Source organism: Cotesia glomerata, linkage group LG7 (assembly GCF_020080835.1).
Source record: "Cotesia glomerata isolate CgM1 linkage group LG7, MPM_Cglom_v2.3, whole genome shotgun sequence".
NCBI classification, from domain to species: Eukaryota; Metazoa; Arthropoda; class Insecta; order Hymenoptera; family Braconidae; genus Cotesia; species Cotesia glomerata.
The window spans coordinates 7,098,014-7,125,183 of NC_058164.1; the positions used below are offsets into that span (position 1 = coordinate 7,098,014).

General features: G+C 31.8%; 2 protein-coding genes across 2 annotated transcripts; one reads left to right on the forward strand and one right to left on the reverse strand.

Moving 5' to 3' along the window:
• The first annotated feature begins 1,616 nt into the window (after positions 1-1,616).
• On the forward strand, positions 1,617-10,443 carry LOC123268641. Its single transcript, XM_044733895.1, has 9 exons — positions 1,617-2,512; positions 4,393-4,950; positions 5,731-6,054; positions 6,180-6,479; positions 6,602-6,904; positions 7,794-8,096; positions 9,674-9,818; positions 9,888-10,048; positions 10,122-10,443. Exons 1-9 carry the CDS (start codon positions 2,449-2,451, stop codon positions 10,406-10,408), a joined length of 2,445 nt encoding a protein of 814 aa, XP_044589830.1. The 5' UTR covers positions 1,617-2,448; the 3' UTR covers positions 10,409-10,443.
• LOC123268642 (COMM domain-containing protein 10-like) lies at positions 8,080-13,312 on the reverse strand. The gene is made up of 4 exons (XM_044733896.1): positions 13,153-13,312; positions 12,729-13,089; positions 10,449-10,649; positions 8,080-8,187 (listed from the first exon to the last, which is right to left on the reverse strand). The coding sequence occupies exons 1-3, from the start codon at positions 13,173-13,175 to the stop codon at positions 10,452-10,454; spliced, it is 582 nt and encodes a 193-aa protein (XP_044589831.1). The 5' UTR covers positions 13,176-13,312; the 3' UTR covers positions 8,080-8,187; positions 10,449-10,451.
• Between the last annotated feature and the right edge of the window lie 13,858 nt (positions 13,313-27,170).

Here is a 27,170-nt window from a genome sequence, read left to right on the forward strand (position 1 = left end):
GACCAATTTTAATTGATAATTATCAATGACATTATATGACCGACAATGTCAAATCGGACGTATTGCGTTGACAAAAATAAATTTATTTACTTAAATGTGGGTAAAAAATATTTTTTATTACATAAATATACTCGGCAAAAAAATTAAACGGCTTACGGAACACAACAAGGATGAGATGGTGGAATTACCGTCGAATGAGTCACACATAATATAACTTGGAATGCAACCCGTCGTACCTAAATAAAGTACCTGCGATATATTATATATATAAATAATAAATCAAACTCCCGGAAGAAATAAAAACTCCAATCAAAACAGTATCAAAAAGTATTTTTTATGATAATTATTGTGTATTTATTTATGAATGAGTTATTAATCATGATTAATTCATTGCAATGAATTAATTAATTAAATTTGAGGTATAAAAAATGTTAATTGCCGATTGAGAGAAGGAGAAACTGAAGTGGAAAAAAATACGAGCGAGAGGGAGATGTTGAACCCGAATGGAAGAAAGAAGAAAATAGCTTAGATCCACCAGAATCGCCGCGGATATACCTCCCGGCTGGCTATTACGATCGGAATACCGATCGAATACCTCGAGCGAATTCCTCAAGCCCCCCACAAGTACTATACGTGGTACATGGTACATGCTGTATGGTGTATGCTAGTCGGTAGTACATTACATGGAAGAAATCAAATTAAATCAGACAACCAAGAGACGGAGATCGAGACCGAGACGGAGATAGAGATAGTAGGAGCTCAAACTGAGGATTGAGGTCTACTGTATTGAGGTTTGAGGTACTTAGCCATCTCTGATGGACGAATGAGAGTGCGCAGTCCCGTACTGAGCTTTACTGGAGGATCTATAACCATTCCGACGACATGTTTACGCTACCTTGCGATTATCAAGACAACTAAAACGTCAACAACGTTATCGTAACCAAGTAGCTTTTACGTGACTACCAAGCTTTTATTCTTGTTAATAGATTTTATTTTTTTAAAGCTTTATTATTATTAATTTTCTGGCAAAATTTAATATATGTTATCAATTTTATTAATTAATATTTAAATTTAGGAATTTATTAAAAAAATTTTTACTCTAAAAATTTTAACAATAATAAATTTTTTAATTAAGCCATTATTATTATTATTATTAAGTTCTGGAAAATTTTAAATATATTTTGAATGTCATTAATTAATGTTTAAATTTAGGAATTTATTAAAAAAATTTTTACTCTAAAAATTTTAATAATAAAATAATAATAATATTTACTTAATTTAAAAAATTTATTAAAATTTTTAGAGTAAAAAATTAATGTACTTAGATATTTTTATGCATGAATATAAAAATTGTAAATAATTTTATTTAATAATTTTTTTTTGCATTAAGCTTGATATTATTTAATATATGATAAATTTCGACATTTTGAATTATTAAATTAATATTTATAATTTTATTTTGCCATAAATAATTTTCAATGTCAAGTACAAAGAAATTGACTTAAAAAAAAATAATTTATAGTTAAATAAAAATATTGATATTAATTTAACAATTCAAAATGTCAAAATTGTACTTATAAAAATCAATTGTAGTTAATTATTGAAAACTGATAACTAGATAAAAAAAAGTACGTGTGAAGTGATGTGTAAAGACTGAAATATGATTAACTATCACGCGACAACCAGACATGCATCATCCTATCGATATCGATATTTCCGATCATAATAATAACAATAATAATAATAATAATAATGATAATAACAGTACAAGAACAATACAGAGTAATGTAAGCCGAGTAAGAGATGGTTGAAGGTGAAATAAATACAAGTGTAAGGAAAAGACAAAGGAATGAACAAAACGTGAGGCGTGGAGAAGACGTTAAAGGAAAATAGTAGAGAACCAAGAGCAAGACCAAGAAGAAGAAGAAGAAGAAGAAGAAGAAGAGGTAGTAGAGAAGAGGAAGTGGAGAACGGATACCTGGGACCTGGGACGACGGCAAATATACTCACTCACAGTCCATTACCAGCCAGAACACGTTCCGCACGATTTCGTTTTATTTACCGGCGCAACCGAGATCATTTGTTCTAACTCATTGTTTTAAATACACTTGTTGTTCCTTACGATACAATAAGCTCAGTAATTATCTGTTTTAGGGTGTTGACTTTTACTTTTCAGTAAAAAGTCTTCAGTGAAAAATTATTTTATTTTGCTATCTTATTAACCAAATATTTTAATAATGACGTTTTTAAATGATTATGACTAGTGAAAAGTTTTTTTAATAAAAATCTAAAATAATTATTAATAATAAACACATAAAAAATCGAAAATATAATTCGAGTGAATGAAAATCTGTGTGGATGACCTTCTACGACCCGGCATCGATCGAAAACGACTAAGTGTCGGCTACACGTGGTCTTAATCACCACAAGTTAAGATTAAGATAACGAATGGAAATGTTATTCAAAAATTTCTTTATCGTTTTGATAATTATAAATATTCATTTGACATACGGTAAGTCGATAATTGTTTCAATAACGATATAACTTGTAATGTTTCATCAGATTTTTTTTGTTATTTTTTTTCTCCTGTATTTGTTTTATTATTTAATTGTTATGTAGAATAATCGTGCGTACGATTTAATTGTCAATTTAAAGGTGTTTATTGACTGGATTGTTTTAGTACGTACGTAAATGTTATTTTTAAGATGGTATTTTTCTTGGATTGACGCACTCACAATCCCCGGAATAGAATAAATCATTATTTAAGTAAACATTACTTATTTATTTTGGATTTTAACGAGCCGTTTCAATTAAAGTATCATTTACTTTGACGCACTAATATCTTTCAATTACGCTAGTGATATTTCACGGTTGATGATTGTAATTATAATTATAATTATGAATCACTTTAAAGTTTTTTTTTAAATCAAATGAACTGAATAAAAATATATATTTAATATTCCTCCAATGCCAAGTTACAATGGGCATTTATATTGTTATTAAGTTACTTGAGTTAAAACTACTAATTTATTTTTTACGTAATACAGGATGCACGCTAGTGCATTCTCGAAGAGACTTGGAATTTTAAATTGATCTATACTTAATAGTTTTGTATAAATTATTATGCAATCTAATACAAATATATCATTATACAAGTTTTTACAACCAAAAACTCGCTTTTCATTATTTCGATCGAGTTAATATTTTTTATAATTATTTTTTACCGTAAAAATATTCAAGCTAAGTCAAAAATAATTTATTTTAATATTAATACCTATTCTAAGTTATTTTAGAAAAGTAATATTGCAAGAAATTTTACAATGCATAGCGATAAAAAACGATCGTAATTTTTATGAATATTATTCATAGTTCCGCACATTCTTTATGAGAAGTATTTAAAATCTATTTTTTTAATCTCAAATTACAACACGTGTACAAATTACAACTCAAATTAATATTGCAATTTTTTCTATTAAATATTTTTTTATAGTAAAAAATTGATAAATAAATTACATAATTGTTTACTTGACAGAAACAAAAAGTAAATAATTCACTTTCGCTCAACACAAGCTCAAAAATTCTAGATTCTCTGTACCATGGCATTGACACTCGATAAATCCCGAGCATGTACTATAAACCAACAAACAAGTTAGCGAACTTTTACAATCACAAACCGTGACCTAGAGATTTATGTAAATAACAAAAATTATATATATTTGTAGTGCAACAACCAGTTGAAGCATTTTAAAAAAAATCCAGTCCTCAATTTATCGGATGCATTTAAATCCTCTGTTTATAAATTAATCGACTAATTCCGGATCATAATACAAAATCCAGTTTTTTGATAAAATAAAAAGTATTCGTAAAAAATTTGAACAAATATATTAAAAAAAAAATTAACTTGATTCTCGAGAAAAAAAATTTTAAACCAAGAAAATTATTTTTAATAATACTAAAATTAGCCAACGATTTTAATTTTTTTTAATAATTAAATTAAAACAAAAAAATATTTTTTTAAAATTGCATTTACAGTTTTTAAAGTTTTTTACAAGTGCAATTTTTTTTTTATGATTTTTTTACTAGAAAAAAAAATTCTAAAAATTTTTAAATGTCTGCTAACTTAATTTTCATATTTTTTTATCGAATTAAAAAATAAAAAATTTATGAATGAATGCACTGAAATAATTGTATATCAATAGGTCATATAACTAGGTGGATAACATAGAAAGTAAAGCACAGTGTAATTAAATGTAGGCTGCAATAAAATACGGCGGCCTACGTGACACCGAGAAACTTCCTGTGGAAGATTATTAGCATAAAAAAAAAAAAATTACTCCAATTTTAATTGCAATGTATTGTAAATATTGTAAAGGGAATGTTTACTGCCGGTAGGAAGAGCGACCGAAGCCTCGACAAATGCATCGACATTCGGCAGCACGACACCGTCGGTTGTCACCTTAGTCACGGAGGGGCCCGAATTTTCTCCAGAGTCTCAATTTGATGGCAATAATTACGAGGATAATAACAGCGCGAGTTCGGTGGTTTTTGTGGACGTTCCTCAGCACACGGAGACCACACTGGGAACGTCTGTGTTATTAGCATGTCGAACGGCCCATCCAGTTGTTGATTGCCAGTGGTCTTGGCAGCCTCTGCCACCGGTAAATTTACCTCTTCCGGACATCAACCCTTCGAATTCCAACGAGACCACTCGTGAAATTCTACAGGTTTCGACAGAAGCTGTTTTTTCCCCGCCGACAACGGCCAACACTCAGTCGTTGCCTGTTAGACAATTTCCGGCTTTCGGTAATAATAGTAATGACTGTTCGGTCAGATTTACAAATTACAAATATGAACAGGTTGGATATTGGACCTGCGCTGCACGCACTACCGTTAATACCTCTTTTGTCAGTACTTTGCCCGCTAAATTGAGCATTGCCGCTCATACACCTGGTTGGTATTTATTTCATTTTTACTTATTTTTTTTATAAAAAATTTTATAACTTATGATAAGTATTTAGGCTGCATTTAAAAATACTCTATCTCTAGATACATATTTAAGAAATTACCTTGTATCTCGTGAACTATTGATATTTTTAAAGATATAAGCTCATCTCGACATTACACTCATTGAAACCTTTCATTTGAGTACCCACATCGATTTTTCATATATTTATATATATTATATATATATATGTATATATGAAAAATATGTCAAAAATGCATGTGGGTATTCAAATGAAAGCTCTTGATGAGTGTAACATCAGGATGAGCTTATATCTTTAAAAACGTGAATAGTTAAGAAAGTACATTGCAATTTATCAAATAACTTGTGAAGTATTGATATTTTTAAAAATATAAGCTCATCCCGATATTACTCTCGTCAAGACCTTTCATTTGAGTACCTACATCAATTTTACATATATTTTATATATTTATGAATATTATATATATGTATATATAAAAAATATATCAAAAATGCATGTGGGTACTCAAATGAAAGCTCTTGATGAGTATAACATCGGGATGAGCTTATATCTTCAAAAACGTCGATATTTAATAAATTACAGTGTAATTTAACAAAAGTCATTATTTAATAAAGCAAAATTTTATTTATTTATAGTTCAATAGTCACGGCAGTCACATAGTGACTGCAAGATTACTAGTAATTAATTAATTAATTAATGATACCATTGATTAATTAATTACGCAATTTAAAATATATAAAAATAGTTACAGAAGAGCCGATAAAATTTTTGGAGCCGGATGACGCAATAGAAGCAGCGCCTTCGTCGCAGTTCGAAATCCCCTGCCGAACCTTGAGCCCGGTTTCAGAATGTCAATGGTCCTGGCGGCTGGCGAACCAGACCGAACTTTGGAACATTGAAATGAACAAGTTCCCGTCTTTCGGGGAAAACAATACCGACTGCACTATAAAGATCCCTTCGGCGCTCCCGGAGCTCGAGGGACTGTGGACCTGCGGGGTTCTGAGTGACAGCGCTCAGAACTCCAGCGGCTTCGTGGTGAACAGACCAATAAAGCTTTTGCTGTCGGAGGGTAGGTTGATAATACATTTATTGTATATTTTTGTTATTGTATGGGATCGAAATGAAATAATCGGGATGTGTTCACAATACTTGACAAGACTTGAGCTATTTATGGAATTTGCTCGTAAATTCCAGTGGAATTCATACAGCTTTCGCGAGGTATTCAGACAGCCTTAGGGGAATCTGCCCTGCTCAGATGCCAGGTGAACAAACCGGTCGTACAATGCGAGTGGTCTTGGAAACCCCTCAATTCCAGTAAAGAGCCCATGGTCATAAAAAATTTTGTGCCAAATGACGATAACAAGCATGACTGTTCAGTAAGATTTAAAAATGTACTCGAAGAGGAGGAGGGCCTTTGGACTTGTGCCGTACGATTAACATCCCACGGGCGGCTTCACGAGGCTGCTCCTGCTAAACTCACACTTTTGCCTTCTGGTAATTGTTTTATTTCATTTTTTTTTTTTTTTTTTTTTTTTTTTTTTTTTTGTGGTAAAAAATATAAAACAACCTCTAATTGAGGCGAGGTAAATGACCGGCTTACTATTTTTCCGTTCCAGCAAAGATAAATTTCACTGAAGCGCCGGAAAATATGTCGGTTACGGTCTCGAGCCATCAGCTGCTCAAGTGCGTCGCGAATACCCGCGTCGAAAAATGCACTTGGTTGTGGAAGTCACTGAATGATGACGGCGAAGTCGTTGCTAAGGATTCTTTCCCCAGTTATGGGAGCCTGGGAATTAATTGCAGTCTTAATCTCAAAGCTATTCGAATGGAAGATCAAGGGTACTGGGCTTGCCAGGCCATCGCTCCTAATAATGTCATTCTTTCTTCACCCTATGCTGAAATTATTGTTTACAAACAAGGTAATTTTTATTGATAATCTATATTATTAAGAAAATAAGAAAAATTAATAAGTATTTAGGCTGCATTCAAAAATACTCTATCTCTAGATAAATATTTAAGAAATTACCTTGTATCTCGTGAACTATTGATATTTTTAAAGATATAAGCTCACCCTGACAATACATTCATCAAGACCTTTCATTTGAGTACCCATATCAATTTTTCATATATTTTATATATTATATATATGTATATATGAAAAATATATCAAAAATGCGTGTGGGTACTCAAATGAAAGCTCTTGATGAGTGTAACATCGGGATGAGCTTATATCTTTTAAAATATCATTAGTTGACAAGATACAACATCTTTCCTTAACTATTGATATTTTTAAGGATATAAGCTCATCTCGATGTTACGCTCATCAAGAGCTTTCATTTGAGTACCCACATGCATTTTTGATATATTTTTCATATATTTTACATATATATGATATACATAAATATATAAAATATATGAAAAATTGATGTGGGCACGCAAATGAAAGCTTTTGATGAGTGTAACATCGGGATGAGCTTTTTAAAAACGTCAATATTTAAAAAAGTATAGTGCAATTATAACAAAAGTCATTATTTAATAAAACAAAATTTTATTAATTTATAGTTCACACAGTGACTGCAAGGTTGCTAGCTATAATTACATTTTATTTACAAAAATAACAAGAAATAAATTTATTTTATTCAAGAGATAATTTTTGGCTCATTATTTTCTTAAATAAATTTTTTTTATCAAAAAAATTATTATAAAAAAGTTTACTCGTAATTTTTAAAATTTTTATTTGAATTTTTTTTATAATAATTTTTTTATTATAAAAATTGTTAATATAATTAAAAAAATTTTTTTTTCCAGAAAAAGTAGAATTTTCTGAGCTATTGCAAGACATCCAAATTTCATCTGGCAGCAGCGTTTACTTGCGATGTGTAACTTCATCCCAGGTGGAACAGTGCAGATGGTCATTAACGCCGGTGAATTCAAACACGACGGTGGTAGTAAAACAATTCAAGCCAGTAGTCCCCGCGGGTCGCGACTGCAGCGTAAGATTGAGCCACGCGTTGGCCGAGCAAGAGGGCCTGTGGACCTGCGGTGTAAAAGTTCACGGGACCGAGACTTACATGAACGCTCCGCCGGCGAAGCTGAGCCTCCTCGAACCAGGTATCAATGATAAATCATTACTATAAACGAAAGCGACTGTCATCGCATCGGCTCAAGACTATTTCTGCTGCTGACTGGTGGTGGAAGTGCACTATAGTCATAAGTCATTAAAACTATTACTGTAGATTGTACTTAATCATGAACAAAACGCTCAAAGATATTTTATTATATTATATTAATTATTTTATTTAATTACTATTTAAATGCATTTATCATTTATTATTATATATTATACTTGTGCGTGTAATATCCGAGATTAATTTAAAATATTAATATATGGTTAATTGTATGTGCATGACTTTTTGCTTACTATTTTTATTTAACTCTAAGGATCATTTTAGTATCAGACTTTAAATAAATAAATTAATTAATTTAAGATAGTGTAAGCGATCAATTATATTCTCTAGAAATTTTTATTTATTTAAATAAAGTAAGAGGCTAATTTTTAAAAAATGTACAAATTTAATTTCTCAAATTTAATCACTTTCATCAACAGTGTGCCTTAATTAATTTATTTATCAATAATCATTTAAATAAATAAATTTTAGTGCAATAAAATATTATTAAGTTGTTATTATTATTATAAAAGTATTAATAAAAACCGAATTTTTAATAAAGAAAATTATATAAATTTTTTAAACCACGTCAATTTTATTAATTTATCAATACAAGTGGCAGCACTACGCTTCATACGCACTTGCACGTCTTGGGTTACTTTCAAATTTCAAGCACCCTGAGGTATGAAACTTTATTAGAATAAAAAAATTAATTTAATCTATATTATTAAGAGAATATGCGAAATTTTATGGCAAGTGTATTTATATGATAAAATGGGTTTTTATGGTGAAATTTGGTATCGTTGGAAAATTCTTGACCTGGAGTTGTGCGTTTTCAAGGTTTCATATCATTCTCACCAATAGTCAATTTATGATGATAAGTATTTAGGCTGCATTTTAAAATGTTCTATCTCCAGATACATAATTAAGAAATGACATTGTATCTTGTGAACGATTGATATTTTTAAAGATATAAGCTCATTCCGATTTTATACTCATTGAGACCTTTCATTTGAGTACCCACACGCATTTTTGATATATTTTTCATGCATACATATATATAATATATATAAATATATAAAATATATGAAAAATTGATGTGGGTACTCAAATGAAAGCTTTTGATGAGTGTAACATCAAGATGAGCTTATATCTTTAAAAACGTCAATATTAAAGAAAGTACAGTGCAATTTAACAGATATTTTGTAAAATATTGACATTTTTAAAGATATAAGCTCATCCTGATTTTACACTCATCGAGACCTTTCATTTGAGTACCCACATCAATTTTTCATATATTTCATATATTTATGTAGATTATATAAATGTATATATGAAAAATATATCAAAAATGCACGTGGGTACTCAAATGAAAGCTCTTGATAAGTGTAACATCGGGATGAGCTTATATCTTAAAAAATATTAATACTTAAAAAAGTACAGTGCAATTTAACAAAAGTCATTACTTAATAAGGCAAAATTTTATTTATTTATAGTTCACAAAAAAGTTATTTATTTTAGAACCAGTAAGAGTTGCAATTACAACAAACACCCATGAAATTGTTACTCTGGGTTGCAAACTTTACCCTCTGCCTTCAGACACCACGTGTCAGTGGGCTCACGATTTAAAAGATAAAAAGCGGACAAATGCAACCCATAAATTAAGGTGACTAATAATTAAAATATGACTACTGGTATAAATTAATAAGCTGTTTAAAAAATTGAAAACAAATAGGCAAGGCGTACTAATGAATCATACTTCAGGAATTTGTACGATACAGTTTAAGCCGGATGTCAATGATCTGGGACTGTGGACTTGTAAATTTATTATTAAGACAGATAAAGGCAACTTTGTGTTGGGAAATTCTTCGCTGACACTGGTCATTAAGTACACAGGTATGTAATTTATTTTTTGCCGGAATTAGCTAATATTTGTTCGGGTTTTAGGATCGAGTTTGGAATGTTTTAGAGGACCAACGACTGGGATGGATAGTCGGCGCAGCGACCACTTTTGTTCTCTTTCTCATGATTCTGGCTGTGGTATTAATTGTTTGGAGAGCGAGGCTGTTTACAATGGAGTCAACGAGGATTTTTGAAACTGCGCCGCTTAGAGAGAAAAATCAAGAGGACAGAAAGGACTCAGTGGATTTAGAATTGGCGGATACTAGATTGTCTGTTCATTCTTCGAGTAATTCAGTTTTGTCAAGGAACTCGACTTTTTTGGGAAATGCTGATAAATATCAACACCCGAGATAAACTGTATCATTTGGAATTAATAAATAAAAAAATAACTCACCGATTAATTGAGAGCGTCGAGCTGGCGTTGAATTTTTTCTAAATTTTCGTACAAGTCTGATAAGCTTGACTTGTCCATTTCTACTGTAAGAGGTTTTGATTCTCCGGTGGTGTTTAATTGCAATAATAGGACTGGTTTATTATCAGCAGCGTGGGCTGGAGAAGATGCTTGGATATTGAAACTCCAATTGATATCGTGGACCTGAAAAATTTTTATGTTATATCCAAAAAAAAAGAGATAAAAAAAAATTAAAAGAAAAAATAATATATATGTAGTTAATTTTTGTTTATTAAAAAAACATATTTTATTTTTATGACCTTGTATCCTTACGATACAAAGGGGCACTGTAAAAGGAAATGCGTTAAACGTTCTGTCCAGCTCTTGAAGGAGGCCTGGAAATTTCTAAATTTTATGGGCTCTTTTTTTTCTATGTATATCTAGACTATAAGTAAACGTAACCTGAACCTAAGTAATCAAGATAAGTTTGGTATTTAACAGAAACGAAAAAAATTCTAAGAATTAATAAAAGAAAAATCCAAACCAAAAAAAAAAATAAGATGTAACCGTTTCAATTTTAAACGTTTTAAGTTAAACTAAATATATTTTCCCAACATTAAAAATTACGCTCGAAAAATTTATAACATACGCACTTTGATAAAACGTATTTATTTATCAATTATTATTTATATAAATAAATAATACCAAAAAATATTAAGTTGATGAAATTAATAATGAAGAAATATTAGTAGTATATGAATAATTAATAATTAAATAAATTTCTTAGCTTACATTGCAACATAGTCCAGAATTTCATAAATAATAAACAAACAATAAATAACTAATAAATCGAGATAGCAAATAATAGTATGCTTTAATTACACAATAATAATTAAAGAAGTACTAGGAACGTGAGAGTAAGGGAGAACGCATTCATGGATCCTGACTAGAGTGGGGTGAGGCCCTTACTTTCCCGAGGCAACCTTAGAGAGAGGGCTAAGAATCTGGAAAAACGGGATCTTATTGGACAGTGTTTTCCCCAAACTTTACTAAACCGCCCAGAAAATCAGAGACCCAAACTTTTTGTTAAGTTCTAATTAGTCTAGAGAGTAGTAGAGTAGTCTAATTCTAAGTCCTCGGCTAGGAGGTCTCTCACCAGAGACTCCCGTCGAGAAATCCTTTCTTTAATATGTTATTTATAAAAAAGAATACAGTGTAATAGTAATAAATTGCGTAAACAAAAGTAAATTCATTGAGCAAATTAAATTCTGAACCGAATAAAGTAAATTAAAAATCGAAGAATAAATAGTGATTAAAATAATTAATTGTCGATGAAACAACTTCAGGTATTGTCTATCTTTTGTAATTCTCTAATGTAAAATTTGAATGTTAATTTACAATTAAGTAAAATTTGTATCAATCTAGTTTATGTTCAATATATATTAAATAAAATGAATAATAATTTTTATTAATAAATCCTGTCCCTCTAGTCTTCTGGGTTCCCGGTCTAGTGGTGATAACTCACCAGGACCAAAATAAATTAAGGAAGTACGAGCGCTAGGCGGGGTGGGGATAGGTATCCACTCTAGCGCGGTAAGGGGAAAGCAGTAACCATATGATTTTTCTCAATATATAGATATACATTTAACATTGGCTAATGGCGGGATTTATTTTTCTTTTAATTAATACACTTTAATTAGTCGGGCAAGTGTTAATTTTTTTGAATTAAATTTATCACTAATATATTTACTTTCATCCATAAGTTTTTTAAAAATATTCACTGACAGTTTTACGAGAAAAATACAGAAATGTATCAATGTTTGGAGGTTACCCCATAAGACCAATGTTAAATTGCTCAACTTTAAAGTTAATTATTTATTTAAATAATTGGGCAATCTCCTTCAAATTTTCAGAATTTGTTAAGACATATTTAAACTTCATATTAAAAAAAAATCAAGCCTTTTATCAAAAGTTGTCTTGGCGCTCGTACTTCCTTAAATTCGTTTATGTCCAATCTGGACATAACATTTATAATAACTATAAGAGATACTCGATGAATTAAAAATAATAGTAAAATTTAATTTAGCAAATATTTAGTAATTTCAAAAACTTTTGTAACTAAATTAGAAAAAAAAAAAAAAAAAAATTGACAGAAATTTTAAAAATTAAAAATGCAAATTTTTAAAAATAATTTTTTGGAATAAATTTGTTTGTTAAAAAAAATTAAAAAATTATTGACTGCTAACTTTAAATTAATGCTATAAAATAATGATAAAATTTTACTTGATTAGGAAATACAGATTTACGACGCAACACTTGAATTATTTGCTGGGAATAAGTTGTCCAAGTGTTGACAAATATCGAGATTTTGTCGTCGGAAATTCCAAAACATGATTTCATAAAACTTTCCATCTCAGCTGACTCGACCATGCTGAACCCGGCTTGAGTGTAAACAAAAGTTATTGTGTCAAGCAATAAACTCAGATTTTCTTTTTTTAAGTTGAGAGACAGCGTAAGTTTTTCCTCTTCATCTTCGCTGAAAATTTTGTCACTTCCTGAGTGGAGTCCTTGACAGATATGGCTTGCCAGCTGACGGAATTTTGTACTTTCCAACTGTTCTACTATTTCTAAGCCTTTTTTTAGCCTAAAAATAAAAAAAAATCAGTATTGTAATTAAATTAGAATTTTTGATTATTATAAACAATACCTTGGAGTTAGTGTAATCCACATCTTTGATGAAATTGACAGATTTAATTATTTAACTGATAGTTTAACGCGAAATTTATTTAAAAAATACTAATAATAATTAATTGATAATAATATCATTATTATTTTGATTTTAAATTAGAATTATCACTGAAACTGACAGAAAAATAAAAAAAGAAATTAAGCAAAGTGTTGAAAGTGTTTGTTGATAAAACCACTATGAAAATTTTTGGCGCGCTGCCTATTGTTGAAAAAATAAACTAAAAAATTCAGGATCGGTATTTCAGTTTTTGATAAAAAAGTAATTAATTTTTAAAAATTATTTAGCAATTAATTAATAATTAGTATATTACACACCTAGGGAAGTAAAGTAAGAAATGTCTTAGATCACATGTAATTGTTGGCCGAGGCGAAGCCGAGGTCAACAAACATGTGATCTGAGGCTTTCTTATTTACTTCCCGAGGAGTGTATACTATTTTTTTGTCCGACGAAGGCGGAAAGCGGCAACTTAGTTTAGCGCAGCGGGACGAAAGTTGCCACTTTCCGCCCGGAGGGCAAAAAAATTATTTTTCAATTAATAATTTCTTTTTTTATAAAAAAAAAAAGGGTGTACGACATTTATACGAAACGACATTTGTCCGAAAACAGATTTTCTGAGGTCGGTAATTGGTGAAATAGTTATCGTAAGTAACAAGAGATGGCGACATCACAATAGATTGCACCAAAACAGCCAACAGAACGTAACGAGACTATCCGGCCGTCTCTGTGAATCGTGTTTGGTTCGATTAAGGGGACACGGGTGCAGATTTATGACCGACATGTCTTTTCTATCGGTTAAACACAATAAGATCAACAGAATAATTAAGCTTATAATTTAAATTTAAATTTGTACAATAGAAAAAATAGACAAACACCAGTTTTGGTTGAATACAAATAAAAGATAAATAATAGGAAATAGAAATAAAAATAAAAATAAGAAACAAAAACACTAGTTTTGAGGGGGAGCCAGTGAGTAGTAGTTTGAATTAAGTTAAAAGGATTGAGTATGTCTTGCTCGACGACTGGAGACTGCTGAGATGTATCTTGCAATATTTTCTATATTTTCTTTGGTGTACGTGCTAACCCTGATTAAAATTATTGATTGAAAACAATTGAAAAAATTTTGAATTGATTTTAATTTTTTACATAAAATTGAAAAATATTGACTGAAATTGAGACATTCGAGAATTGAATTTTTTTCAATAATTAGAAGCCAAATAAGAAACTATTCAAAAAAATTCAGACTTCTTTAATTTCAATTGCTTTGAATTCCGAGCATCGAATTGAAAAATATTCAAAACAATTCAAACCAAAAAAAATTGAATCTTTCTCAACATTTACTAGTAAAATTGAAAATTATTGAAAAATGATTAAAATTTTATGGTTCCAATTACTTTGAATACTGAGTGAATATGAATTTTCAGTTCCACGATTTTATGAATAATTCAAACAAATTAAAAAAAACTCGAAGAATTGAATTGTTTTCTATTTCTTCCAACAAGTTAATATATTTTTAATTTGTGATTTTATGAATTATTCAATCGAATTTAAAGAAATTTGATTGATTGTATTGTTTTCTATTTTTCCCAACAAATAAACGGATTATTGAATTTACGATTTTATGACTAATTCAAACAAATTTAAACAAACTCGAAAAGTTGAATTGTTTTCTATTTCTTCCAACAAATTAATATATTATTTAATTTGTGATTTTGTGAATTATTCAATCGATTTTAAAGAAATTCGATTGGTTGTATTGTTTTCTAATTTTCCCAACAAATAAATGGATTATTCAATTTAAGATTTTATGAATAATCTAAACGAATTCAAAACTTCAAATTATTTTCTATTTCTTCCAATAAATAAATAAATTTTTCAATTTACTATTGTACGAATAATTCAAACAAATTTGGACAGATTCAAAACTTCGAATTATTTTTTATTTCTTCCGACAAAGAAATAAATTTTTTAATTTACGATATTATGAAAATTTCAAGCGAATCTAAACAAATTTAAGATATTGAATTGTTTTCTATTTTCCACAATTAGTAAATAAGTCATAAATTGAGGGTTCTTTGAATAATTTCAATACATTGGAATAGATTGTAAATTTCAAGTTATATTAATAACTTTCTGTGATACATAAATTAATATTAAGGTTATAATCAAGCACAAACATTCAATAGTTTTTAATTTTAAAAAATGAAATAAATTCAAAGAATAAAATAAATTAGTTGTAGCTAAACATAAATAATTCAATAATAAAAAAATCATTCTGATAATTCATCACTCTCGCTCCCAGCTGGGTATCGCAAAAGTCGACATTTATTTTGATTCTTAGTAACATTATCTTTTATTTGATCATGCTCTTCTTCATCTTCGGTTTTATCATCTTCTTTTTCATTGTCAGAACTGCCTTTGTCTTCATAATTGTCAATAATTATTTCAGCCGATGGTTCCTCAGTTTTTTCTCGATCTCCTTGGAAATCCCATTAATTTCTTTCCCATTTCTTCCGTTTTCCAACCCATTATCATCAACTTCCGAGATAACTTCGCTTTTCGAGTCTTTTTCAGATACTTTTTCTTTTTTTCCGTGATTCCCCTTCAATTTGGCAATCAAAGCACTAATATGGCCTTCTAAGTTTCCCGAATTAAGCGGAATATTACGGCAAGATTTACTCGACTCATACAAATAATTCGTCTCAAGTATCTTTACACTTCTCTCAGTGAGCATAACTGAAGATGATTTGCTAAGATGTGAAATGAATCTACTCCAATTTGTATATGATTGCCAAAACTTTTATGGGGCTAAATTTATGACATTTAATGTTCATTCTTTATTGCATATGGTACAGAGTGTACGGAAAAATGGTCCATCATGGGCAACATCGACGTATGCATTTGAAAACAATATTTACAATTTGAAACAAAAAGTTACTGGTCCAAATGGTCCAATAAATCAAATGGCAAATAGGACATTACGTAACAATAACTTTCAAATAATACTACACGATGAATGTAACGAAACATGTCGGCAATTTTGTACTAATATTATGGATACCAAACGAGAGAAGATATCAAGGTCAGTACGGTCAGTAAATGGCGCGATATTGTTAGATGACGTAATTGGAGAAGCTCCGAAAAGCTCTGTTTCTTATTATAATCGATGCCTATACAAAGAGAGAATGTATCATGGTCAGCTGTATACTTAAGCCAAGAAAACGAATAATTCATTTATTCGGTTGACAGACGGAAGAATGGCTCAAATTATTCGATTTTTATCGGAGAATAATTTAGCATGGATGGAAATTCTTATTTTAGAAACCGAAAAAGTGGAAGGATGTGACCATCTATGGAGAATTTGGAACCGTAAACCTGAAAAAGTGAAATTACCTGTAACCGTCATACAAAAAAAGATGATATATATGTCTATTAAGGCCCTAACTCACAAAGAAAACAATTTAAACTATTTAACCATACAGCCAAATGATTTTGAAGTACAGTAAAAAAAAAAAGTTCATTTTCAATTTGCTATTAAGGAATGTTTCACTGTATATAAATGTAAAATAATCAAGTAAAGTTAAGTGATAATTACTGTAAGATTTTTTATTTTAGTCTTGTATTATTTATGTAATTAAACACATAAAGAATAAATAATAAATATAAACTAATTGACAGTAGTGCAATTCCCCGTAGTTCCTGACGACTAGCATTATTTAGATACTATAAGACTAGAAAAAATTCTTCTTCTTAAACTAATTTCAATATGATAAATTGATGGTAAGATAGAGAAAATAAAATTTCGACATTAAGTTTTATTTATTGATAGAAAAAAATTGGAAATTATTAAAAATTATAAATGAATATTAATAATTTTTTATTCAAAGAGTAATCGGATATCAAGTGTTAATTATTTGTAAAAAGAAATTGAAAAACATTCGAAATTGCGAATGAAATTTAATAATTTTTCATTTAAAAAGCAATCAGATATTAAATTCGATTTAGTTATAGAAAACAATTGAAAAGTATTCAAAATCACAAATAAATGTGAGTAATTTTTTATTCACTGTACGACCGGATATCGAATATTAATTATCTATTAAAAATTATTCGAAGGCACAGGAAATCGCAAATGAAATTCAAAAATTTTTTTTGCAAGAAGTAATCAGATTTTAAGTTTTATTTATTTATAAATAATGATTGGTAAGTTTTCAAAATTACAAGTAAATTTCAATAAATTTTTATTCATAGCATGATCGGATGTAAAGTTGCATTTATTAATAGAAAACAATTCAAAAGTATTCAAAAATACAAATAAATTTCAATTATTTTATATTTACAGTACGAATGCATATCACGTTGTATTTATTTATAAAAAAAAATTGGAAAGTTTTCAAAATCACGAATGAATGTGAATAATTTTTTATTCACTGTACGACCGAATATCAAATATTAATTATCTGTTAAAAATTATTCGAAGCCATTGGAAATTGCGAAGGAAATTCAATAATTTTTTATTTAAAAAGTAACCAGATATAAAGTCTTATTTATTCATAGAAAATAATTGAAAAGTATTCAAAATTACGAGTACATTTCAATAAATTTTTATTCACAGTGTGATCGGATGTATGTTTGCATTTATTCACAGAAAACAATTCAAAAGTATTCAAAAATACAAATAAATTTCAATAATTTTATATTTACAGTACGAATGCATATCACGTTGTATTTATTTATAAAAAAAAATTGGAAAGTTTTCAAAATCATGAATGAATGTCAATAATTTTTCATTTTCTGTACGACTGGATATCAAATATTAATTATCTGTTAAAAATTATTCGAAGGCATTGGAAATTGCGAATGAAATTCAATAATTTTTTATTCAAAAAGTAACCAAATATGAAGTCTTATTTATTCATAGAAAATAATTGATAAGTATTCAAAATTACGAGTACATTTTAATAAATTTTTATTCACAGTATGATCGGATATTAAGTTGCATTTATTCATAGAAAACAATTCAAAAGTATTCAGAAATACAAATAAATTTCAATAATTTTATATTTACAGTACAACCGGATATAAAGGCTTATTTATTCATTGATAGCAATTGAGAACAATTTAAAATCATTTATTTTTCTCTATTTTTTTTTAATTCCGCATTATATCCAAATTCATGAACTATTTATCTATTCAAATCCATTGAACACAATTAAATATTTGAATTTTTCTTAATTTTTTTTTATACTTAAAAAGGTTTAAAATCTTTAAACTATTTATCTATTCGGAAAAATTCATTTTTGCCTGAGCTGAATCAATCGTGAAATACAACTTGTTGAAAATAATTGAAATCATATCCAATTCAATTTTATTCAATCAATAATTTTAATCAGGGAAGGATCATTAAAGTGCAGAGATTAATTGGGTATAATTTAATTAAATTGGTAAAGAACCGAGTTCTTAAATCGTCATAGGCTTGACAGAAGGAAAGTATGTGGTCCACTATTTCGTTAGCTTTCCCGCATGCTTTGCAGAGAGTTTTGGGGCAAAGTTGAAGGCAGTGCTTGGAACATAAGATGCGACAGTTATGGGTGTTTGCAAGACGGAGTTGAGCGAGCGTTCTGGCGAGGAATATTGGACATCTTATGTTCAGGTACTTTGGAGCAATAGCGGTTTTCTTCCAGATCAGTTGTAGTTGCAGTGAGGAAGATTTGAGGTAGTTTTCGAAGTCTTGGTGTCGAGATTGATCGGTAATATCTTTTGAAAACTTTTCTTGGTGTCTTTCCTAGTATTCAGGGGTAAGATTGGAGAACATATCTGGCATATTAATTGTTTGGAGGAGGAGATTTAACTTGGCCACCTAGTTATATTTAGTTTGACAGTTAGGGTTATCTGCAAGCTTGATGAGATGGATGAGACATACTCGTGGCCATCGGTCTGGGTTCATCTTTAACATCCGTATGATCCATTTCCAGGTTAAGATCATAGCAGTTACCGAGAGTCGGATAATTTCTGTTTCAAGCCGGATCATATATCCTGGTGTGTTGCGGGGAAGTTGCAGGATCTTTTTGTAGTACTCTGCCTGGGCCTAGTCGATTTTTTCTAGATGGTCTAATCTTCAGGTTTCGACTCCATAGAGTATGGTAAGTGCAACTAAGCTGTCGAAGAATTTATTTTTAGTTCGCCATGAATCAGACTTGGCCTTGGCTAGTATTGAGCAAGCCGTCCCCGTTGTCACTCTACCTTTTTTGATGGCTTCCTCCGCTGCCAGTTTGCCTTTAGTTGCTGCATCTATTGTTGTCCCTAAGTATTTGTAGTATGTAGTAGTCTGTATAGGATGGCATTTGTAGAAGAACGCATTCTGCTCGGATTTTCTGATCCTTCCCGTAGTCCGGCATATCATAATCTGCGTCTTCTCAGTGTGGACTGTTAGCTTGTTCGTATCAAAATATTCCTCGAGCGCAGAGAGAATTCTTTTAGCCTCAATTAATGATGAGGCGAAGAACACCGCATGGTCCGCGAAGAGTAGTGTAGAGAGATCTCTCGACCCTATACTTAGCCCCAAGAGTCATTTGACCTTGAGGAAGTTGAGGAGGTCTGCGATGTACAGTATGAAGAGCGTTGGGCTTAGACTGTCACCTTGCAGGACGCCTTCTGTAACCTCAAATTCTTTGGAGAGGTGACCATTGATTCGCAGACGGATTTTGGCTAGTTCATATATTGCACGGATAGTGCGGATTGTTTTACTGCTGACCCCAAGATTGAATAGCTTTCTCCATAGCAGGTGATGTGGCACTGAATCGAAGGCTCTGCTAAAATCAACGAATATGCAGTATATCACACTACCTTCCATCCTGATCTTAGATTGTACTGACGTCAGTAGAGTGAAGATGTGATCTAAACAGCTACGGTTTTTCCGGAAGCCTGCTTGTTCTTCAGGTATAAGATTGAGAACTTCACTCCAAGTGTTGAGTCTCTTTTGAATTAGTGCAGTCAGTAATTTAAGCAGGTTGTTTAGTAGGACAGTCCCTCTGTAGATGGATGGATCATCTCTTGAGCCTTTTTTGTGTATGACTGTGATTAGGGCGGTGGGCCAGTCTCGAGGAATCTGCTCAGTATCCCATATTTTATTTAGCAGAGAGACTAGGTATTTTATCCAAGCAGGGGGTAGGTGATGTAGGTATTCATTCGGAATTCCGTCGGGTCCAGTAGATTTGTTTATTTTGCTCTTGGTAATCTCTTTTTTGATTTCCTAGTAGGAGAATGCTGTGTCCAGGTACGGGTGGCAGGGGTTTGAGAAGGTAGTGGGGTCAACATCTCTTGGTAGGAATATTTTTCCATAAAAATTTTCCCATGAAGTAAGTGGTATTTAGTTTGGCAGCTGAGTTGGTCTCCTTAGTTTCTTTACTGCTTGCCAGAACTCGCTTGGTTTGGAGGTGCGTGCAATCGTGTCTCTGATTTTGCGTCGATAAGCCTCTATTTTGCTTTTCTTGGCCTTCCTGAGGTTTTTCTTTAGAAGGTGAAGAGTGTCCAGGTTTAGTTGTGAGAATCCCTCTCTGTGGCAGAGTTTTTGGTGCTTAGATAGGTTGGCACTAAGGTGTCTTAGCTCACTGTCTTCCCAGGGTTTGTTCTCGGCTCTCTTGCTGGATTTAGTGCCTATTGTGACTGATAGACCAGTTGTTATTGCTTCTTCATGAATTGCTTCGTGGAAGTATATATGAATTGAATTTTTTGAGGAATTTTGGTTTACTGCTCACGAACAGTATTTAATAGTGTACACAAGGTATATTAATTATTTATTCTAAGATTTTAAATCTAATTAATTGATTCTAAACGAAAGAGATATCAAGTGTTTTTTCTATACAAAAAAAAAACAATTAATTAAAGGCATTCCAATAATTCAATTCAATTTTTTGAATACTTTCGGTTTACTGCTGACGAGCAGTAAAGAATAAATGGTGTAAATGAAGTATATGAATTATTTACTCTGAGTTGTTAAATCTTATAATTTAATTGTAATCAAAGAAGATATTATCTGTTTTTATTATGAAAACAAAAAAAATAAAAGAGACGGTCTCTTCAATAATTGAATTGAATTTTTTGAGTTTTTTCGGTTTACTGCTAACGAACAGTATGAATTAAATAGTGTACATCAGGTATATTAATTAGTAATTTTGAGCTTTCAAATCTAATTATTTAATTGTAATCGAAAAATACATTTAATGATTTTTTACTACAAAAATTAATATTAAATATCTCTCCAATTGTTGAATTGAATTTTTTGAACAATTTCGGTTTACTGCTAACGAGCAGTATGAAAAAAATAGTAGAGATGAGGTAGATTCATTCTTTATTCTGAGCTTTAAAATCTCATTATTTAATTGTAATCAAAGAAAATATCATCTGTTTCTCTTATGGAAACGAAAAATAAAAAAAGCGTGTAAAAAAGAAACGGTCTCTCCAATAATTGGATTGAATCATTTGTTTTTTTTTTTGGTTTACTGTTAACGAACAGTATAAAATAAATCGTGTAGATAAGGTATATTAATTATTTATTCTAAGATTTTTTATTCAATTAATTGATTGTAAACGAAAGAGATATCAAGTGTTTTTTCTATTCGAAAAAAAAAATTAATCAAAGGCTTTTTTGAATAGTTTCGGTTTACTGCTCACAAGCAGTAAAGAATAAGTCGTGTAAATGCGGCATATTAATTATTCATTCTGAGCTTTTAAATATTATTATTTAATTGTAATCAAAGAAGATATCATCTGTTTTTTTTATGAAAATAAAAAAAAATTAGGATGACGGTTAACCCTAAAGGTCATCCCTGCAACTTCCCGCTCATTTTGTATTTCAGGGCTCAAAATTAAACATTACGTTTTTGAGCTCTTCGAGCTCAAAAATACGATTTTTGTGTCATATTAAGCTCTTCGAACTCAAAACTCTAATAACAGTTTCATAAAACACAATTTTTTGAATTTTAAAACGACAATAACTTTTGAATGAATGAATCGATTTTCACACGGTTGGCGGCATTCGACGCAGTTTTGGAAGCCCCATAAAGAATTTTTAAGTTTAATTCGATCGAGCCAAGAATTTCGAAGTAATTCCGAAAAAACCTTTTTTTTAGTTTCCTTTCGACAACGATAACTCACGAACAAATCAACCGATTTTGACCGGACTGGTGGCGATCGACGTGGTTTTTTAAGGTTAAAAGCTGATTAGTTTTTGGAATTGAACCATCAAGCCCTTTAAAAGTTATTCCAAAAAAACCACATTTGAAAAAAATTTTTTTTTCAGTTTTTGAAGATTTCTCAAAATCTATTGATCTGATTCGATCCAAATAGTATTCAAAATCTAAGTTTGGTCAAGCTCTTTCGAATGGCACCAACTACGATTAAATCGGTCAAGCAGTTCGAAAGTTATAAGAGGATCACACACACACACACACACACACACACACACACACACTGGGGCAGAAGAGATACTGCTACCGTGGGCGCGTCTCCCCGAGCGGATGGGAGAACGCTCGCTGTCCTTGGATGACACTTAATCTCTTAGTTGATGAGGTACAGCGGGTAGGGAGCCAAGCAAAATAACCAAACAAAATACGCTCCCGTGGACAAAACTCCCCTTTAATGGGTTGGTCGCACTAACTGACCTAACAAGACGATCGTTCTCTGCTGTGACCCACTGGGAGTGACCGGAACCTGTATCGTAGTTTCCGACGATGCAGGCCACGGCTGATGTGAGCTTGTTCTCTACCGAGGTGTGAGTTGCAGCAGTGGATCAGGAGCCAGCTACTTCGGGCCTTGATCAGGAAGTACGCAGTGAGTGTTAGAGATCGGAATCTTCACCGCCTTGAGCGAGTCTAGTCCGTCCGTGTATGGGACTGGCTAAGTGTCGGGTAGGCCTCAGCGAACGGGGGTAGGAGTACTATCTCCGAGGGGACACCCGTTCCTAGTTATGGCAACCCGCTCCACTCCGTACGATGCGCTGGTAAACTAAAAAGTATGAGTAATGCACAGGAAACAAACAAGAGTGAAAACGGGCCTCATGCCCAGCAAGACGCACTGCTACTTAGTGCAAAGATGAAGAGGACAGATGCGCTGGCACATCTGGAGAAGCTAGTCTGTGGACTGCAGGACTTTCTCCAAACCAAGCAAAATGTCCACAAGGAGATCAAGTCGAAGTCGACGAACATCTGCAGTGCCCTGAGAAGGTTCAAAAAACTGGACCAAGAATGGCAGGAAATCCAACAACAACACGGTAATATCGTGATGAAGACGAGTGTGACAGCGGTTCCACCAGCAAAAGCCGACACGTTTGTCGAGGAGATGGACACAGGTGGCGAAGGTGACGTCGAGTCAGTTGTCGGAGACGGAGAGGAAACTGGAACTGAAATCAGGCCTGGGAAAAGGAAAGAACGAAATTCCCCAGACTCAATGACCAGCCGTACTAAGAAGAAGCAGGACCTTAAACCAAGTCCCCCCCGAAAAACGCGGTAACACAGAACGGCGGAAAAAAGGAGGTGAATGAATGGCAAAAAGTCCAGTCAAGGAAGTCCAAGAGAGAGCAAGCAGTAGAAAAGCTCCAGAAGCAACCGCCGGAAGAGTCCAGGCCAGAGCCTAATCGGAAAGAACCGCGCAAACGGATTAGGCCGGACGCACTGATCATCCGCCCTGCAGAGACGGCAAAGTATGCTGAAATTCTGAAGCGAATAAAGCAGGACGTCCCTGACGAACAGGTCCGTACTACAGTGGATAAGATCCAAAGAACTAGGACCGGGAGCTTGCTGATTACGCTTTCGAGGAAGAGCGCTGACCGAGGCCAAGCCTTACAGAAGACCATCGCGGACATCCTCCAAGAAGACGCGAAGGTAATCTGCAAAGGGCCACAGGAAGACGTCGAAATCCGAGATCTTGACGGTACCACAACCAAGGAGGATATTCAGGCTGCATTGCAAACGGAAATCGGAGAAACCTGCGAGATACCACTAGGGACAATTAAGATTCATAAGGCCTACAGAGGTACTCAGACAGCTGTTGTGACACTACCAGCAGCTGCAGCGCGCAAGATATTGGCAGGAAGCGGTAAAGTCCGGATCGGCTGGACCAACTGCCGAATCAGAGCTACGAGGAGACCAATCCAATGTTTCAAGTGCTGGCACTTTGGACATCTTGGATCCCAGTGCAAGAGCAATGTGGATCGGTCTAAGCTATGTATTAGGTGCGGACAAGAGGGACACAAGATTGCTGAATGCAAAAACCCAGCGAAATGTGTATTATGCGCGGATCAAAGTGCGGAGAACTCGGCTCATCATGCCGGCGCATCCAGGTGCCCAGTATTTAAAGAGGCACTCAGAAGATAACAAACAAACAGACATGAAGATATTGCAGCTAAACCTAAACCATTGCGAAGCTGCACATGATCTGCTTATGCAAACAACAAAGAGAACTAGAGTTAGACTTAGTAATGATAGCAGAGCCATATAGATACCTGAATACCCAGCCTTGGGAATCTGACAGCACCACCAAGGCTGTCATCTGGTCTTGTGGTAAGCATCCCTTCAGAGTGTAGTTAACAATGATAATGCCGGCTTTGTAGCAGCAACAGTTAACGGCATCCGTTTCTACAGCTGTTATGCACCACCTAGCCTATCCATTGTTGAATTCACTGAATTCTTGGACAAACTGACCGAGGACGCCAAGCAGCATTATCCGGTCGCGATTGCCGGTGACTTCAACTCCACACACACACACACACACACACAGACATACAGACATACGGAAATACGGACATCAATCAGGAAAGCTTCCTAGGACCTCAAAACGTCAAGATCTGATGAGAACTCAATTTTCGAAAAACGGAGTAAAACCGATAACTTCCCGAATTTTGGAAATTTTCAATTTTCTTAGAGGAAAGTTAAAAATAAAACATTAAAGGTCTCTCCAATAATTGTATTGAATTTTTTGAGTAGTTTTGGTTTACTGCTAACGAACGGTATTTAATAAATAGTGTAGATAAGGAATATTAATTATTTATTATAAGATTTTAAATCTAATTAATTGATTGTAAACAAAAGAGATATCAAATGTTTTTCGATACAAAAAAAAACAATTAATTAAAGGCTTTCTAATAATTCAATTCAACTTTTTGAATACTTTCGGTTTACTGCTGACGAACAGTATGAAATAAATAGTATAGATTAAGTATAATCATTAATTATTCTGAGCTTCTGAATATTATTATTTTAATTGTAATCAAATGAGATATTATATGTTTATTTTATGAAAACAAAAAATAAAAAAAGAGACGGTTTCATCAAAAATTGAATTAAATTTTTTGTTTTTTTTTGTTTACTGCTAACGAACAGTATGAAATAAATAGTGTAGATATGGTATATTAATTATTAATTCTAAGATTTTAAATCTAATTAATTGATTGGAACTGAAAGAGATATTGAGTGTTTTTTCGATGCAAAAAATAATTAATCAAAGGCTTTTTTGAATAGTTTCGGTTTACTGCTAACGAGCAGTATTGAATAAATAGTATAGATGAGGTATATTCATTATTTATTCTGAGCTTCTAAATATTATTATTTTAATTGTAATCAAATGAGATATTATCTGCTTTTTTTATAAAAACAGAAAATAAAAAAAGAGACGGTCTCTTCAATAATTGATTTGAATTTTTTATTTTTTTTTTTTTTTTGGTTTACTGCTGACGAACAGTAAGGAATATTTAGTGTAAACGAGGTATATTAATTATTTATTCTGAGATTTTAAACCTTATCATTTAATTGTAATCAAAAAAGATGTCAAAGGTTTCTTCTATAAATAAATTAAAAATTGACTGTTTCTCCAATATTTCAATTGAATTTTTTGAGTAATTTTGGTTTACTGCTAACAAACGGTATTTAATAAATAGTGTAGATAAGAAATATTAATTATTTATTTTAAGATTTTAAATCTAATTAATTGATTGTAAACAAAACAGATATCAAATGTTTTTTCGATACAAAAAAAAAACAATTAATTAAAGGCTTTCTAATAATTCAATTCAACTTTTTGAATACTTTCGGTTTACTGCTGACGAACAGTATGAAATAAATAGTATAGATTAAGTATATTCATTAATTATTCTGAGCTTCTGAATATTATTATTTTAATTGTAATCAAATGAGATATTATATGTTTTTTTTTATAAAAACAAAAAATAAAAAAAGAGACGGTCTCTTCAATAATTGAATTGAATTTTTTATTTTTTTTTTTGGTTTACTGCTGACGAACAGCAAGGAATATTTAGTGTAAACGAGGTATATTAATTATTTATTTTGAGATTTTAAACCTTATATATTTAATTGTAATCAAAAAAGTTGTCAAAGGTTTCTTCTATAAAAAAATTAAAAATTGACTGTTTCTCTAATATTTCAATTGAATTTTTTGAGTAATTTTGGTTTACTGCTGACGAACAGTATGAAATAAATAGTATAGATAAGGTATATTCATTATTTATTCTGAGCTTCTGAATATTATTATTTAATTATAATCAAATAATGGGGGCCATACCAGCGTCATGGAAGGTCTCTAACACTGTGTTAATTCACAAGAAAGGAGACAGAAATGACCTGTCCAACTGGCGGCCTCTCGCGATGGGCAATACAATTTACAAATTGTTTGCCGCCTTGATTGCTGACCGCATCACAGGCTTTGTGATCGCTGGACAGAAGCTAACCCCATTCCAAAAGGGTTTCCTGCGCCATGAGGGGTGCTTAGAGCACAAAAACGTTGTTCAATAAAGATTAAAAGTCTACATGATTTATATATTGAAGTGTGTGTGTGTGTTTTCCTTGAGGGGGGGGGGAAGAATCCTTTTTACGGATTCTAGGCATAGCTGTTTGACCTGGATATGTGGCGACTCGACGCAGCGTCATACGAAAACTCGACGCTGACGCCCCTACCCACTAAACCCTAAA